The sequence below is a fragment of the Electrophorus electricus genome, chromosome 2, assembly GCF_013358815.1.
Source record: "Electrophorus electricus isolate fEleEle1 chromosome 2, fEleEle1.pri, whole genome shotgun sequence".
NCBI lineage: Eukaryota > Metazoa > Chordata > Actinopteri > Gymnotiformes > Gymnotidae > Electrophorus > Electrophorus electricus.
In genome coordinates this window covers 8,602,025-8,619,554 of record NC_049536.1, presented here as the reverse complement: position 1 = coordinate 8,619,554, position 17,530 = coordinate 8,602,025, and the positions used below count along the sequence as shown (strand labels likewise).

The 17,530-nt window shown below is 40.0% G+C and overlaps 2 protein-coding genes across 8 annotated transcripts in view; one reads left to right on the top strand and one right to left on the bottom strand.

Annotated features, from left to right (window-relative positions):
* The window catches only part of LOC113571817 (periphilin-1-like), a 25,398-nt gene extending 22,712 nt beyond the window's left edge, over window positions 1-2,686 (top strand). For all 4 annotated transcript variants that reach the window (XM_027000969.2, XM_027000968.2, XM_035520604.1 and 1 more), the window contains one exon: window positions 1,322-2,686. In XM_027000969.2, the coding sequence (XP_026856770.2) occupies window positions 1,322-1,600 (279 nt within the window). In that variant the 3' untranslated portion in view covers window positions 1,601-2,686. The remainder of the gene's footprint in view (window positions 1-1,321) is intronic.
* Window positions 2,001-17,530, bottom strand: part of prickle1a (prickle homolog 1a) — a 19,818-nt gene continuing 4,288 nt past the window's right edge. Inside the window, exons 1-8 of one of the 4 annotated variants that reach the window (XM_027000964.2) lie at window positions 11,574-11,818; window positions 8,298-8,480; window positions 6,641-6,754; window positions 5,478-5,615; window positions 5,183-5,386; window positions 4,819-5,005; window positions 3,878-4,726; window positions 2,001-3,572 (exon numbers count right to left, since the gene is read on the bottom strand). In XM_027000964.2, the coding sequence (XP_026856765.2) occupies window positions 2,722-3,572; window positions 3,878-4,726; window positions 4,819-5,005; window positions 5,183-5,386; window positions 5,478-5,615; window positions 6,641-6,754; window positions 8,298-8,468 (2,514 nt within the window). In that variant the 5' untranslated portion in view covers window positions 8,469-8,480; window positions 11,574-11,818 and the 3' untranslated portion in view covers window positions 2,001-2,721. Of the gene's footprint in view, window positions 3,573-3,877; window positions 4,727-4,818; window positions 5,006-5,182; window positions 5,387-5,477; window positions 5,616-6,640; window positions 6,755-8,297; window positions 8,481-11,573; window positions 11,819-17,530 lie in introns of those variants that run through there. The other 3 variants (XM_027000965.2, XM_027000963.2, XM_027000966.2) reach the window with 3 other exon arrangements.

The window sequence follows — 17,530 nt, the reverse complement described above, 5'->3', positions numbered from 1 at the left end:
CCTTTTTTCCAAGCTGTTCTTACCAGTCAGGTAGAGACATATTTCTTTTACATTGTGCCAGAACTGCCTGAAGAAGTCATGGTTTTAGTCTTAGAAACCAGGACAAGTGCAGATGTGTAAATGTAGCTGGAGGCTCTGAGAATCCTCTAATTTACTTGAGTTGTAACTCTTGAAGAAGGGTGGGAACATGATCTTTGCAAGACAGTTGTTTTTTGGTGTTTTTTTTCCGCCCAAAGTAAAACTGACCAGGTTTTCAAACAATTTCTCATTTAAAACCAAAGTATAGTGTCTTCCCAGTAGCCTTTTCCCACTTTCTGTCCTACTTTCAGTTTCTGTTCCTACCTCCCATCTGTCTGTGATTAGACTTAACCTTTCAGCTTAGTCCCATTCTTACAAGTCTCTGTTATGCGAGCAGGTCTGTGTTTAAACAAATGTTCTGCTAGCTTACTTTCTTCCTGCACTGATCTAAAGAGACTTTCGGTCTGTTTTCTCTGATGTCTTCCCTGTTTCTCATTTTTCCACTTTCTGTCTCTTTCCTGTCCCAACTACAACTGCATGTACCTCAGTTGTATGTAACCTTTTATCTAATGAAGTTTGAATTTTGCTTTAGTGCTGATACCAACATGACAAATAAAGTGCATCAGCATTGCCAGGTTTATGACAGCTGTGTAATAATCTCTTAGTTAAATTGCTACTTTTGAGCCGTGTCCCATCTCTAGCTGCTTTCTGAAACTAACTAGTCAAACCCTCTAATTTCATACTGTTCCTTTAATTATAGTGTCACTTTAACTTCTATAGTGTCACTTTAACTTTTTTCCTTCAAGGATCTGTGTTTCTTCTAATAAATCTCACCAGATTGCTTCATTTTCCTCTAAAAAGAGAGAGTAAGTTAGAAGGAGAGTCAGAAAGTAAATACTGGCTGAACTGGCTGGACAGAAGTTTTAACACCAGAACTCCAGAATTCCTGTTGTGTCGATGGGAGCAGTGACTGTGGATATAAAGATAGCCATATGAAAGGGTTAGTTAGGGCATCACACCTGAGGTATTCATGACAATAAACAAAGCTCTTCCACTTCTTCAGCTTTCTTGGCAAACTGTGAATTAAATTTTTGAGCTTTTAATGAAATGATGTGTGATTTTCTGGAATGTTATTTTGTTGTTAAAAGTGGAGACTGTAAACAAGTTAGTGTTAAGTGTTTCCCTTATACATATACTAATACTATATAGTTAAGTATTATTTTGGAATCTCCATAAGAACATAGCTCCTTGTGATGGAATATAGCATGACATTAGTTAAAGTTGATTATTTTCTTATTCACAGTTATATAGGCAAGATTGTGAAACCTTTGGGACGGTGGTTAAGATGCTACTTGCTAAGCAGCCGACACTGGAGACACTGCTTCAGACTGCACTGAAAGAGAACCTGATTGATATTAAGCAGCGATGCCTGGAGGACTTGCGCCGCTTTATATCGGAGGTAGATGCAGTTCTTAAAGCCAATCAGTCATCTGCAGCTGGTCAGATTTACTCAAAGGACTTTTTTCATCCCTCAGTTGAAAAAGACAAACTGAACATGCTGGACTTTAGGGGGTACCAGTGATATTTACTAGTTTAGTTGTTTTTTCCCATTGTTGAGTCATTACAAGATTTCAGATATATTACTTGGAATCATGGAGCTAGAATGGGAATGCGAGCACTAAGAAACAAAACTGTTTTATTCTTATCTTTACATTTATTGCATGATCCCACTGTAGCTCAGATTACAGTGTTTACATATCTGGTTCAAAGTTGTGTTCAATTTTTCATGTCAAATAAGTATTTCTTCTGTATACTTGCCAAGTTATTTGATTTTTAAAATATACCGGAAGTAATATACAAGATTTTCTTACATTAAAATATTGTAATAAACTGACTTTTTTAACAGTTGTTCTTTTGCTTCTTCCTAATGCATTCCAGAATTGTCCATGTTTGATTGTGACAGAAAAGCATGTAAAACAAAGTACAACTTGCATATTCTTTTATTGTCAGCCTTATGTTCCAGTTTTTGCATTTATACAGAATACACTGATCTGTTTATTGTGACTCATAAATACAATTCAAACCAGATAGGCTCTGCATAATACATAGGGTGTATTTTTCATCAGTTACTGTAATATAAAAGAAGCATGTAGACTGAGATATCAAGGGTCAAACTGCAATGTTTTTGTGACTTTTTTATTTTGAAAACCCTGATTAACAAACGTGGAGCTTCTGCAAACCTATATGTCAGCTAGTCTAGTACTTTTATCTGTTTAAAAAATCTTTTCAGGGATATAAAAATATCTGCTTTAAATCAGAACTGTTTTTACAATATATACACTTTTATTTGCACTGTTAAATATTCACTCATTTATATATGATGCTTTATAAATATTATATTCTTTCATTCTGTCCACAACTATAAGTGACCTGTTATTTAATACACATACCAGTTGCTGCAGAAATTTATTTTTGTTAGCATAATGCGTTTATCTGTGGTATTATTGACTGGCAAGGTTGGCATTGACTTTGTTTATTGAGTTAGAAAGGCCAGAGATAATCTCAAACAAGAGTCTGCCTGGTTCCTCACATTGCAAAAATGTTCTGAATTAGGATCATTCCTGGCATTTGTATGAAGTTGATTAAATTATGGGAGCTAATTACTTTATTGCTTTGTTTTGAGAATTATTTTTGATGTGGAGTCTATGATATTATACAATTTTTTCCCTTATGTCCTTTCTTCTTTTTGTAATTTGTCCTTGAGCCAACAGGTGGAGATACCTGACTTGGCAGTTCATCAGTGTAATAATGATACCTATGTTGCCTGGGCTGGGGAATTGGTTGACCCAGGAAAAAGCCTTCCTCTTCTGATTCTGAGGAAGAGGAGGAGCATGTAGAACACCAGTCATCATCGTCTCCATAAAGACGAAGAAATCTTTCTGCAGCCTGATTCTGCAGCCCATACTGGGTGTTTGTGTGGCCGTGTGGGTGCTGTCCATACTGAGCAGAGGCCACAGGGGCGTGCTGGCGATGGTCCTCTCTGAAGCACATGCGAGCTCGCTCTTTGGGCACTATGTGCAGCGCGTTGTCTGATCGAGACTTTCGGCTCCTTCGAGGCCTGTAATTGTGGTGATGCCGGTGACGTTGCAAGTCCTGTTCATCAAAATGGTATACCCTTCTGCGAGTGCGCTCACTCATCGGGGGCTGGCGCACCTCTAGATCACCATAGCACCCATTATCCACAACATCATCTGAGAACTTGACCTGCTGGGGCCTTGACTGGGATCTGGTCCTCCGGAGAACAGGTAAATGGGGAGGTTTGGATCTTTCCTCTTGGAGATTTACTACCTCCTCTGGTTCCTCCTCCTCTCCTGCCTCTGCTTGTTCCAACTCAGATGTAAGACTTTTGAGGGAGTTAGCACTTCTATGCAGCATTGAAGAATTGAGGGTCCCCATGTTACTGGTTTTCTCGCAGTCCTCATTCTCTAGCTCTGTAAAGTTTTGCAACAAATAAGGTAAAGGCTTCTCTTTAAAGTCCACATCAACTGATGCCCCTGTAATGGATGAGATTAAGTTATGTTAGCAACTACTAATATAGTTGTAATCGGTTATAATTTCCAAATACTGGTGCATCTTTTTTTAAGAAACAAATGTTAAGTTCATTTTGCTGAGTAGAAATTGTGCTTAACTAAATCAGACAGACCCATTGACTACAATTATAAGTCAAGACTTTTTCATCTATGCCCAAATGGTAGCACCAGTCTACATGAATCCTTGAGCATAACTAATTGATTAATTCTGTACAAAATCCAGCTTGGTTTCCAGTTAACATTCTACATTTGTTTCTTTTTATACATACCTGTGATATTTGAGAGTGCTAGTGAGTCCATTGAATCTCGAACACTCTGCTCTGCTGGTTTCAGTCCATCTGTAATGCATTCCAATGAGTCATCATACCATTGCTTGTCATCACACTTAAAGTTGGCACCATGTTCAAGATCCAGCTCTTGAATTTTCCGACTACTTGCAGGTCCAGGATGACTACCATAAGCAGAGTCTCCCAGTCCATCTTGAGACTGTGTCCAGTACATATCTGCCTTATATTTTTTACTGGCCAGGCTCCCATTGCCACCACTACCTGACATCTTTGGTTCTGTCTTATTTTTGATCTCACAGTCAGTCATCCAGAGGTCATTTGGTCTGCCGTCCTCTGGCTGCTGGAAAATCTCATGCTCTCCAAACTTTAGAAGCAGCTGGCTCATGTAGTCTTCATGCTCAGCCCATTCATCATGGTCCTCAGGTGCCTCCTGCTCCTCCCTGTTCCTCCAGAATTTGTCGTCTGTGAAGCTCAAATGGGTTAGCTTATTTGATAAAGTATCGTCAGTGTTACCCAGAAAACCAGGGAACTTATAGTTCCCAGCAGGCGAGAAGAGCAGGGACTGGCGGCACTGGTCTGCAGAACGGCTGCTCTTGCCCATTCTTACACTGCGGCGCGATTCACGAGACCTGCCAGATTGAAAGGCAGAATCCGAGGAGTCAGATGCATGGATGTCCTCCCCTAGGCTGCAAGCTTTAGAGCAATAGATACGGCCTTGTCTGGGCAGGAATGGACAACCAAGCAGGGAGCTTTTACACTGGGCACAGCTGAAGCACTCATCTGTGGCATGCCAGTGAAGCCCATCGTATGTCATCTGTGCATGGTCAACCCCTAGCACAAAATCAACATGTTAGTTTTTCCTATTAAAGTAGGACTGTTGAATATGACATCTATGTGAGATCTCACAAGAGACTTTAGTTTACCTATGTGCTCTCCACAGGCCTCACAGTATTCTGCATACAGGGACTCGAAGCAACCACAACAGTAGGGCCGACCATCTTTCATGATGTACCGCTGGCCACCCAAAATGGTTTCACATTCAAAGCAGGAAAAGTGCTTCATGTGCCAGTGACGACCCTCTGCCTCTGTGCACTCATCAGCAAAAATAATCTAAGGGGAAATTTTTTTTACAATTATTGTATAAATGAATGCAATGGCCCCTACGTTGATAAAGAATATAGCATGAGTATGAATAATAATATAATATATTCATATATAAGTACTTCAGCAAAATAACAAAATGAGCCAACAGAATGAGAAAGTGATCTCACATATGTCTAAGCTTACCTCATCACAAGCTGAACAGCGAGGCTTTAGCAATTCAGCATGATGCCTCCCACAGTGAATCTTGCCCTCATGGTAGAAGTAGATGAGATCTACGAGAAGCTCATTGCATGTTGAACATGCAAAGCATGCTGGGTGCCAGCACAGTCCTGATCCTGCTCTTGAGGCAAAAACTGCCATCTCTCCTCCACTGATACGCTCCCCACACTGAACAAAAAAAAGAAAAACATTATGCTTGGTTACCAGGAAAGTTGTCAAGTTTATTCTGAGGAGCACAATGTGTTATTTGGAGACATACATGTTCACAGATGGCATGGAGCACAGTCCTCGGCAACAGTTTTGGGGTTCCCCGACCCAGTGCCTCCTTTTTCCTCTGTACACTGAACATATGGAGCTCTTTCTTTTCTTCTTCACTGAGGGACTGGCAGTATCGCACCTAAGATAGAAATGGATAAACATGGATAAATGGAACACGAGTTTTTCGTGGACTTAGTATCCTGGTGTTCATTTAGACCATCAAGTGACCTCTGCCGCTTATGTTGGCTATGAAGTTTTGATGTGCTTTTGTTTAACAATACTTAAAGAGAATGGAACATTTACACAAACAAGCTCTGTGTTTTCAATAAAATCAAGACTCACTGTCTCACACACACACACACACACACACACACACACACACACACACACAAACCTCAAGCTGAGACATGCAAGTGATGCCATGGTGCCTCATAAAACAATAGTGGCACACAAAAAAGTGCCTTACAGCAATGTCCTCAGCCACTCCAGCCCCTGCTAGTAAACCACAGCAACGTGAGGAATCTCTGTGCCACAAGTTGTGCTAAGTCCTCCAGTAACATCATAAAATCATCAGCTCAAATGTCTCATTGTACCACCACCCACAGAAGAACAAGGAAACAAAGATCACCTCTGTAGTGGCAAGGGGAATGCAGTGAGTGAGGCAAGGTACGAAAAGCCATGAAGTTAACAGGCACCCACGTTAGTTCACCACTAAGGAGCAATTTGAGCATGGGTCAAAATGTCGTGTATAAGCCTAATTCAATGCAACTATAGTTCAGACAATAAAAGCTTTCTTTTTAGCTTTTTCCTCAGGTCAATCTGGAGGTGTTGGACCCTTTGGGTTAATGCTTTATACAGCTAGAGGTTTCCTGGCTTGATTCTGGGGAGGACATCAATAATGTTGACTTAGGTTTGATGTAAGGGGGCTAGAAGTCTAACATTGTTCTTTTTGGTTATGGTCATCATACTCAGATTTATTACTTTATGGCTTTGACTGCTGCTATGTAGTCCCATTCTGTCTTACACTGTGATTTAACAAGCTACCTGAGAGAAGAAGAATGTGATTGATTGTAGTTACTTTCTGTTCACCAATTCCCCATCAGAGTATGTCCACTTTACTCATGTAGAGGATATGTAGACTACTTTGTCTATTAGTGATCTTACCTCATTATCATGGGGAGGCAGTTGGTATAAGAGCTGTTTGATGCGGTGTTTCTCTCCTGGGCTGTTAACATAAGGAACCTTATCCTCTGCCAGACAAGAGAAGTACAACTGGATCTACAAAACAGAGGCAGAGATTAGGCTTGATACTGTGACATGGACTTGCCAATGAACATTGATCTTAGAATAACATTTTGGAAGAAATTATAAATCAAGCCAGTTTTTTTTAAGGTTGGTACCATAACTAAAATGTGGAGAACTCAGTTGCAAACACTCATAATTTTGCCACATTATATTTGATGACAACAGTATTTGTACCTCCTTTCAAAATGTGAGTGATACTCAAATTACAAATTCCACGATTGCTAGAATTCAGACCAGGTTAAGCAGCCTCTAATATGCTAATATATCAAATGACCATGACCATATACGTGTGCCATTTTTCGTGGATAACTTTATTAGTTACTGGCTTGCCACACTGTTTTGTCATTCTATGCTGGGCAGAGATGCTTTCCATAATGGGAGTGCCCTGCTAGCGCGTGACCTTTGTAAGGCAGACCAGTTTATGAGCACTGGTCGTAACATTTACTAGATAAAAGGAAAGAATGGGCTAGTCTCCTCCTGCTTAAACAGCAGCATCCTGCTGTTATTCAGCCGGTCTACTGGCCTGCCATTTAAACCTGACAATGAGAAGGATCATAAATCATGATCATTTTATGCTAATATTACCACCCACTCCTCTCCCCCAGGCTTCTTGCTAATAATGTTTTTGAGTGTCTGTGTACTTCCCTGCAATGATCACCTATAATATTCAGGGTAATTTACAGAATGGCAGTTGTAAAGACATTACAGTTGCCCCTCTACATTTAACACAAAAGCAGTGTTTGGATTTTAGCGCACTTCTATGGCTTTGGACCTTTTTCTCGCCCCACACCCCTGATTGCAGTCATATGTGCTCCTCAGACCAGCTGGGGGATTAGAAAGCCCCTGAGATAAGTGTTAGGGCCTTCCCTGTTGACTTGGAAAAGTGCCACATCACAGGGCCTTTTAGCCATGAGAGGCCCATGTGTACAGACTGGCCAGCAGAAAAGCAGGCATCGCCTTGAGTGTTACTCATGCTGTTCTTTCAGCTGGCGGCTGGTGTTGATCCTTTTAGGTCTTTGTCTGCCAGCATGCAATAATGACTTGCAGACTTTCCATGAAACAGTTTGTAAATAAAAAAAGAACATATCCTGTTTCCAATTGCCTGTGGGGTGGTGTCCACTCTATGCCTAGCTTCTCTAGCAAATGAGTTGGCTCGTCTAATTATTATGAATTAGAACAAGCTTGCTGTCCTGATGGAATGACTGACCTACTTTTTGGTATGTAAATTAAGATTGCTTCAAAAGGTGCTAACAGCACTTTTTAGTTTCTGTTTTTAGTCCACATGGCTAACATTGCATTATTGCATTAAAATATGAGAAAAATAATTGGCAAGATATAGGTACTCTAATTTGTTTCCATGAACAATGCTCACACTGCACTCATGATGCAGTATTTTATTTTTACACATGGACATCTGCATTGGCAATTGTTCCTTAATGGTGTTGTTTCCTTTTTTGGTAAGGATGCTGTTCTGGAACTTTCTTCAGCCTTTGCATTTTTATCTGAAAAAGCTCACCTGTTCAGGTCGCAGTCCAGGTGGAACCCAGGTGTACTCCTCCAGTGCACAGCCTGAGTCATCATCTGAGGTAGAGCTTCTCTGGAAGCCAAAAGTAAGTTTGCTGCCCTTCTGCTCCATGTCCAACTGTCTTTCACTTCTATGGAAACCCCCAGGATTCTCCAGGTTCATCAGACAGACTTCCTACAAATAAAGAGTGATCTGTTAGTCATGAAACCACATCCTATGACCCTGGCTATAGTTAGAGAGACTGGAATGCCGCTTGTTAAAAAAAAGCCCACTTTTAGAATCGGCGTGCTTAGCCCTCCATTGATGTAGAGGGGAGGTCTGTAAAATACATCCTCTTGTGAAAATTCTTTTTTTTTTTTTACTGTGACTGTGCATCATTCATAGATCAACTGTCATGTTTTCCAATGTGTGCTCCAAGTTCCAGCCAATTACAGAAAGACACACAATGACTTCTTTATGGATAGTTTAATGCATTTTTCTGATTTGTCACAATGAAAGAATTTGAACTTCTCCAGGGTGTTTTTTTCCCCTTTAGGTGTACTTGTAATTTATACAGTTAACCAACATCAAAACAAAATTTGAAAGAACACAGTGCTCTTCATGTGCAGTACTTAAAGGTCATGCATATACTTAGGGTAGAAATACCTCTTGGTCATAAATAGTGCTGTAGCATTGTGGTCATCCTTCATCTATACAGACTTAAACTGTGTGAGTTCATCTTGGTCCCTATTTTGCCACCCCCATTCCCTTCTTCACTCCCTGCTGTGCCGGAGTGGACAGCTGAAAAAACCAGGCACACTTGATTGTACTCTTTGAAGTGTACAGGCGTGATAGTTTGGTGCAGCAGGCTACGTATTCATGACTGTTCAGAGTGTTTGTGGTTCACTTCTGTCCACACACCCCAGAGGCCAAGGTGCAGCTGTGTGAAATGTTCCTTGTACATCAGCAAGTAGCATTTCATCCAGAAACCACCACCACCACAGCCCCCAAATTCTCTGCAATGAATAACGGCACTCTGCACCCAAGAATTTCTGGCTGTTCATAAACTGAATCCTCAGTACTGAAGCAGCCAAGCCCGTGTCATATCTTACTCGAAAAACAGCCAAGTCCTGTTGGAAGTCATCACACACAAATGTATGTAGATATATGCACTTAATAGTAGCCAGTAGAACTGTTTAAGTGACCAGATTTGGGGTCTCTAATTGGGGCTCATCTAAGATCTACATTTTGAGATGTTTATCTCTTCTTTGATTTCTTAACTTGTAAGACAATGCCCATTATTTCCTTTAAGGTATTTAGTGCCCCCAAACTGCTCTTTATGTATAATAAACTACATGCTATATGCATTTTACCTGCAAAAAACAAGAACCACACATTCCCATTCCTTTTGAAATGTAACAAACAGGCAGAATAAGACAGAAAGAAGAAGGTCTTTTATGTTCTTGTCAATATCTCTGAATGAAATTACCAGCTCACTTCAGCATTGTGTTCCTTAAAGAACACTAGATTCACAGTATTGCAAAATATGGCAACACTCCTGGAGTTGGACCTCCTCCTTAAATATGCTAATTTTCATCTAAGAGAAGTCATCAGAAAAGTTTCCTAAAACTTTCCTTAATCTGCCTTATAGCAGTTCACAGGCATACTTGTAGTGGCCTACTGCAACATATGAGTGAGCACCTGTATCCTAAAATGGTCCTGGGTCTCATGAATCACTAGAACAGATCTGAAAACCTGTTATTTTGTGCGTGTAAGCATGTGTGTCTCTTCCAGCTGTAGAACACCTCCAGCAGTAAGTGTTTAACATCCCCCTCTTTTGTAGAAACCCTTGTTAACATGGCTTTGGGAGGCTAAGATGCATATCTTTTAGATCCACCCACAGAGAGCCTGAATCCCCCAGAGCTAGACACGGTACACGGGGGGTCTGGGGAGCTGAGGGTAGGGGGAAAGGAGGACAACCGTAGAACCTTACCAGTAGTGGACCATTTTCACAATGGAAATGGCCAATGAAAGGAAATGACTAATGAAATACATAGTTAAAAAACTGTAAAATTACTCAATGGCATGTTTAGTATGGATCCATTCTTTTTAATAAGGTCAGTTGTTTGAGGACTGTGGGGAAAAATGGTTGTCAGTTGTGATGCAACCTAAGAAGGTGAGGTAAGGCCCTAACAAAATTGTTTTCCAGACACATTTTTTTTTTACATTGGACTCAAAGATGCTTTTAAATGCTTGCCAATTTGTCCCAGTGGCTTGTAGGATTTGGAACCATCTAAAGCAGTGACAGCCTTGGAACCTGACTAGGGCTCTAATGACAAGAACAGGATCCCTGGCACACATACTAAGTTTCTGTGTTCCACAAACAAAACGTTTGTCTCCATTACAATATTCAGAATGGAAAAAAAAAAAAAAATTAGTTAAACAAAAACCAGGCCATGTTTTCTCTTAGTGACAAGGATATTTTCCAGAGAGCAGCTTTGACTTGTTCTAGAGCAAGTGGAGACAGGGAATTTGAAGATGTTGTTGCACCACTCTTCCCCCAACCCCCATTGGGGAAGACAACATAATACATGATTTTTATATCACCCATTTTCCAGAATTATTAACCACCAGCACAACTACTGCCTGAATGCACACATACCCATTTTAAAAATTCAATATCCACTAATATTTTTATATATAATTAAAATAACACTTGCACACAATTTTAAATGTGTTGTTGGAGAGATGTCACAGCTGTTGTCAGATAAATGCGTATAAAGTCTGCAGGAATGCACTGTTGGGCCATTATAGAACATTTTGATCATCCCATGTTAAAAAGCAAAGGTCAAGCAGTAATCCATGGCCAAATGGTAAAACATCTTGTCATTGTAGCTAGAAAACGACCACCTGTACTCAGACAGGCTTTCGTATGGCAGCTGACTAGCACTATGTGGTATTTACCCAGTTTCTCAGTGGTCAGTCACACACCTCCTTTCCTCCTTCACACCATGTTTTCGTTAGTTAGGTCAGCCCTGTAGACAGCTGCTTCTATGCCACATTTACACTTAAGTACAGGGCAGTCTTTAAAATGGGCAATTAAAAAAGGATCTAACTTTTGAAAGTAAAACTTGTGCTAAAATATATTTTTTAAATTACTCGTGGGGCACATAAATGGACAAAAAAAAATTATATAATTTTCAACAGGCTTTGCAGTATATTCAGTAATTAATTTAATTTATTTCTTTTTTAACTAAATCAAAGTTACCTTTCTTGATCTGTCCTTACCTCTCAACAAGAATTTCTGAAAGATGATGGCTTTCTAAAATCTCCTTTTTCCTATTGTAAACTGGTCCCACGGTCACACGTCCTTGAGGGTAACATTTTCCAGTGTTTTCATATCTCAGTCCACCAGAGCAGATCCCCAGGCCTCTTATTGCATTTACCTCCAGAAATGTCAGTCTGACGAATGTCCATATCAACCATGCAGCTGGGTGTGTGAGAACGAGAGCAGGAGCAGACAAGAGAAGAGCAGCACAGCCAGATGGCTCTTACACTTACTCCACTCCTGTGGCGCTCTGGCTGGGAGCCACTCCCTCAGAACCCAGCCTCAGCCATTCAGCTTCAGCCCCCCTTGATATACTGCACTTCAAACACTGGGTCCTTTTCCTCATAAGCTTCTTGCTGGCCTTTTTCATACCAAGTAGACTGTATGTAAAGTAATTCTTCATTATTCATCATCTCTTAAGTTCTTCTTAGCCAGTAGGCCTCTGCAAAAATGAATGAGGAGTTAAAGCTAGGAATTTAGAATAACAAAGTGGTCCTGCTAGTTTTCCTGTATGGAGGCATAGACAAGGTGTTGCTCAGATTCAGAGATTGAGCACTATTCTGATTTATTTGCCACAATTCCTGGTATATTACATCTCCTTTCTGATTCACACAACCATCACAAATGTGATAAGACCGAACACCCCTTCTTGTCTGCATGAATGAAGTGTGTCATCATGCTTGGAAAATCTCTGTGCTATGTTATGAAATCATGCAAACACATGTTATTATTAGTGTACTGGATATTAATGAAGTCCTGTTCCACTGGTCCTGTTCTACTGTGCCTTCAAATCCTACAGACACAAACATTAACACATGACATGAATCTGTAGTGGTAGTAGTTTTTTTTCCTCTGCCTTTCCAATTTAGCCCAAGTTTGCAACATATCAGAAAGAAACTGCAAAGTTCAATGCTCACCACTTTTGTATTAACAACTTTTAAATTGCTGCTATTAAGTGGTAACACACTTACAAATATTGGTGAAATCTCACCAAGAGGTACCCTCTGCACTTAGTTGTTGTGTTACCACATGCAAAAATATACTAAAACTGGCCCAAGGCAGTTGCATCCCTCCCCAAGGCTGAATATGTCCCAGCTAACAACAGTCTTTCACCTCCCAGTCAACAATGACATCAGCAGGTCCATGCCACTGTGCAAAAAGAAAGGCTCTACATGAAACCTGGGGCATTGTTTACCATATGAATCAAAGGAACAGTTCCTATCTAAATCAGCCACTTCCACAAGGAAGTTTCATGATTAGTAGCTGAATTATTTGAGAATTATTTATTTAATCATCAATGCAATAAGTAAAAAAGATGGTGAATTAAACAAGAATGTTAAATACTTTTCTTTCAAAAGAAGTGTTTTTGTACAGTGCCAAATTATGAAGTAATCTCCCAAAATGAGGACATTGAAAAAACACTCATGAAGTGGCCCATTTTCTAACCTCAAAGAATCCCAAAGGTTCTAAGTAAAAAGACAGTTGACCTCATCTTCCCTATAATTTCCTGAGGAATGTGCAAAAGGTGAAGGCCTTCCTGTTGTTTCAATAAACAAAGCTTAAAGTTTGACTTCAGTTTAGAGGGTCCAGGCAGGGTGCTTGTTTCTAAACGATGGATGATGGAGGAAAGCAAATTCTCCTTCACAGGGTGGTCTTTATGGGACCCCAACCATTTCACTGCAAACCAAGATGTTTATAGTCATGAAACAGAAGCCCCCCCAAGACAGCAAAAGGTGTTTGATTCCACAGCCTTTTTAATTTAACTGATGTAGCCTCAGATAGACACCTTGATTCAAACATCAACTGTCTTTATTTTCATTTTTCTGTTTTTCCACACAATTAGCTTTATTTTAGACAAAATATTTAAAATGGTAACTTTTGGTTTTGAGGTGCTTAACTTCCATTAGAGGGTTGGTAATATGGACTGTAGCCATACACGTTTCTGGGGACAAAGCCATTGTTGTAGTCAAGGGCACAGATATTCAAACCCAGCAGGACTGAGCCTGAACTACATGCTTTTGTGCTCTGAATGAGAGAAAGAAGGAATTCACATGCCCTTGCATTAGCAAGTCTTTGAGAGATAAACAACCCCACATCCTGCTGAGAGGATATTCGTGTGAATTGAGGTGGAATGGTCAAGAGTCTCTGTTTAGGATAGTTAGTGTAAAGACAGAATGTATTTTGCAATGTGCAGTGATCTTGACAAGGGTTCTAAGAAACCCTTGGCCCCTGATAGCAAAACAGAACAACTGCCACTCCAATCTGTTCAGTAGACTTTATCTGTGTACTGCTTCACAGACCGTTTCAGGGTGCCTATCCTGGGAATGGTCATATCTTTTATGTCATGAGTCCATAGCCTGTGTCCACAACAGACATGCAATGCCCCTGTCAGCTTTCCCATTTGAGCTGAATCTTAATCAACTTCTGTCTCGTTCTGTACAGAATTATGTCATTTTTACAAAGTCTTGTGCCAGTATCCTTTAGACAAACAAAAGAAGTTCCCTTGAGAATACTTGAGAGATTCCACATTGCCTGATGAATACATAAAAAGGTGAGGTAATTTTAATTTTCTACTTTTCTCCCAATAAAACAAAATTCCCAAACCTGTCAAAGTGATTAACATTGGCCACAACAGTGCTGGGCTCTATTGTTAGAGAACTGGCTCTTGTTTCACAGCACAGAACTGACCTGAGATGCTTGTGAAATATAAAAGAACATGCATCCCTGACCTTTCGTTGTTCCTTAGCTCCAAAGAGTCATAAATCTCTCCCGCTCCACCAGCCCTCCTAAAGGGCCTGGTCAGTTTGAACTTATGTTCAGGATGACCCAAACAGCAGCTCACACCTGGCTTTGACCTCTGTGAACTGTAAAACAGACATTTTGACCTAACATGTCCCAGCTCACTCCAGAGCCCATATTTGAAATGCTCTAGCACTGGATGGGCCAGAGCTAAGTGTTAAAGTCACACTCTTCAGCCACCCAGTTTAGCTCATTCTCTAAGGACCTGTTAGCTTCTCTTGTCCCAGGAGAGAGAACTATATTTGACAGCGTCCTAAATTCAGCTGCATATGTGGGCCGATTGTCACATGGACAGTTGCTTTTACTTTAGTCATGCAACAAGCTCCCCCAGTGTTTTGGGTGTCAAAGCTTCTTGCCTGAAAGCTGGTCATGTCAAAAAAGGAATGTATAATGAAAGTTACAAGCTTTTATTTTCTCTGAAAAGGTCATAGCCTACTGTGTAAGGACTCTCACCCTGTAAGAATATGCTGCAAAGGATGACAAGGTTATTGGCCTGTATTATACTGCTGTTTATTGCAGTTCACAGCTATTGTTTAAAACAGTACCTAGTTGTGTGCTAAGCATCTTATAAAAGTAAGGTTCTTTCAGGACTTTAATGACATGTCAGCGGCCATTATCAATACATAAGCACAACAAAGGAAGAGTCCTAAATGCCAATAAAAGACCATAATCCTACTGTAATAACAGTGCTCTATGCCTGAAGAGAATAGGGAAAGGTCAGCTGATGGAGTGTCTGTTACTCTGATATTGACTTAGTGAAAGTGGTGCTGCCAGTCCTCAGTCAGTGAGACTGCTTATCCTATAACCTTCAGATAACCCCATTTACTGCATCTACTCTGGCACATCGATACTGTGGAGAGTATTTCATCCTCAGTAAAATATCTAATCAATGGTTCAGTGCCACTCTTTTATATACATCAGCAAATCTGCCTTAACCACCTAAATGATAAAATAATTTGTATTTGAATGTTTCATGTATGGTTAAAATGATCCTTATTTGAATGTTTGTCAAATAGGCATTGCCTCTGTTAAACCAGGCAGATCATAAGCAGTACCTGAATCTAAATTGAGGGTGATTTGACAAATCATGTTCTGAAGCTGTAAAGAGCTAACTATAGGGTACTATACCAAAGGTCCTAATACAATGCCAAAGATTCCATTTTGTTTATTTTGCTCCTATCTCCACTTTTTAAGATTTTAAGATTGCTTTTTAAGATTTTAATGTGCCTGATTATAACAGGTGATATCTAGATAACTAATTGTTTGACAGTCATTTTGTATTAGATCAGAGTTCCATGTCAACATTTTTTCCAGTTCCCACACATGTAAATATCTCCCTCAGCTGATGGGATACAGATAGAATAATATAGGTGTTCTCCTTCTTGACAGTACTCAGAAACAGATGTAAAAGTGAAAGTGAAATATATTTTCATATACCTTAAATGGAATTTATCACAATTGGATGCTATTTTAAGTCTACAAAAAGTGCTTAAAAAATCACAGATGAACCCATAAAATGGAATACATGTAGATGCCATTTAAGACTCAACTGTTGTCACTCACAATGCCTGGTATGACTACACATAAACACATATTATAAATTATTGTATGATAAGTTGCAGTACTAAATGAGGGAAAGTGTAAGAGAGACCCTCCTCAAATTTGAAATCCACTTTAAGTACGACTTACTATAGTAACCCAGAAGGAATTTAACCCTCTGCCTACTCTCCTGGTGTATAAGACAGGACATCGTATTTCATTCTGTATTTGACACCCTCTCACCTAGCTGTAAAGAGCCAAGCTCATTGAGAACAATGAGAAGAAGACAGACACACATCCCCAGGCTGTTAAGGACAGGAAGCCCGTTTATATTGGCATGCCGTAACTACACAAAGACTATGTGGCAGTTTGCACACGTACACTTAGGCAAAGGGGGTCTTTAGGCAAAACACATGCACTCAAAGACAGCAGTTTGTTAATAATGTGACAGTCAAAAGAAGATTTGGACTGGTATTGACTGTACGAAAAACACTTTCTGGAGATACACCTTATAGAAACATTTCCAGTTCCCATGCATGAATATCTCCCTGAGCTGTTGGACTTTAGAAGGAATAAGATAGGTGAGCACACACTCAACAGAAACAGTTAAGTGTTTCCCAGCCTAGGATCCCTCTAATCATTAACATTCCTTAGAGAAGTGCTCTGTTACAGTCTTTTATAACCAGCTAATTGAACACATGCCTCTGTGGCAGTGCACAGGGAGAGCACTCAGGGACTGTGTGCTGGATGCTACAGTTTAGGCTTGCCTTAATTGGGCATAATTTAAGTCATTAGGAGCAGCAGTAAAGTCAAAATAAAGAGGGCAAAAGGGAGTATTATGCCTTAACCCAAACCCCCCTACTGATCTCAGATGTGGGCCTTTGTTAAAACCTTGCTATAGATGTATGTCATCATTAGGTTGTAATCAGTACTTCTGTGTTATTGTGCACCCTGCTCTCTGTATGGATAATTTGAATAAGAGTCTCCTAAATTAATTAGTTGGAATATCAGGCATATGCAAAAAAACAAACAAAAAAACAAGCCAGTCTTTTCCCCCTTATTAAGCCATTGTCAGCTGTAAACTGACAATGTTGATGAATTTGACCTATGGCAGGATGGTCACTGGGTTTCAGTCCACTGCATTGACAGGCTTGTTGACCATGGCCGTGGGCTGGGTTGACCTCAGTATGTCACCCAGTTACCGTTGATATGGGCACCCATTGTGGCCAAGTAAAAGGCAACTTCATTGTATCTTACAAGTCCCGCATGGCTGCCTATTGTATGCACTAAATTGCATTTTACTCTGGCTACAAAAGGTCAGGCTTCAACCAACTTTAACTGTAACTTCCTATTGTTCTTTCCAAAGCAGAGCAAACACTGTAGACTGCTGATTTAAAAAACATTTCTAGGGATTGTGGTTACAAGTGTTTAAGTGGGAATCATAAGTCCTGTCCTTAACCCAATCATTTAAATGTACTATGTTTCTTCCTACATTCAAAAGGTACTTTTTTTCTCAGAAGAGGCATTGTTCCTCTTCTCTTTTTCTTTTCTTTCTCTCTCCGCACTCCCCAGATTTCTG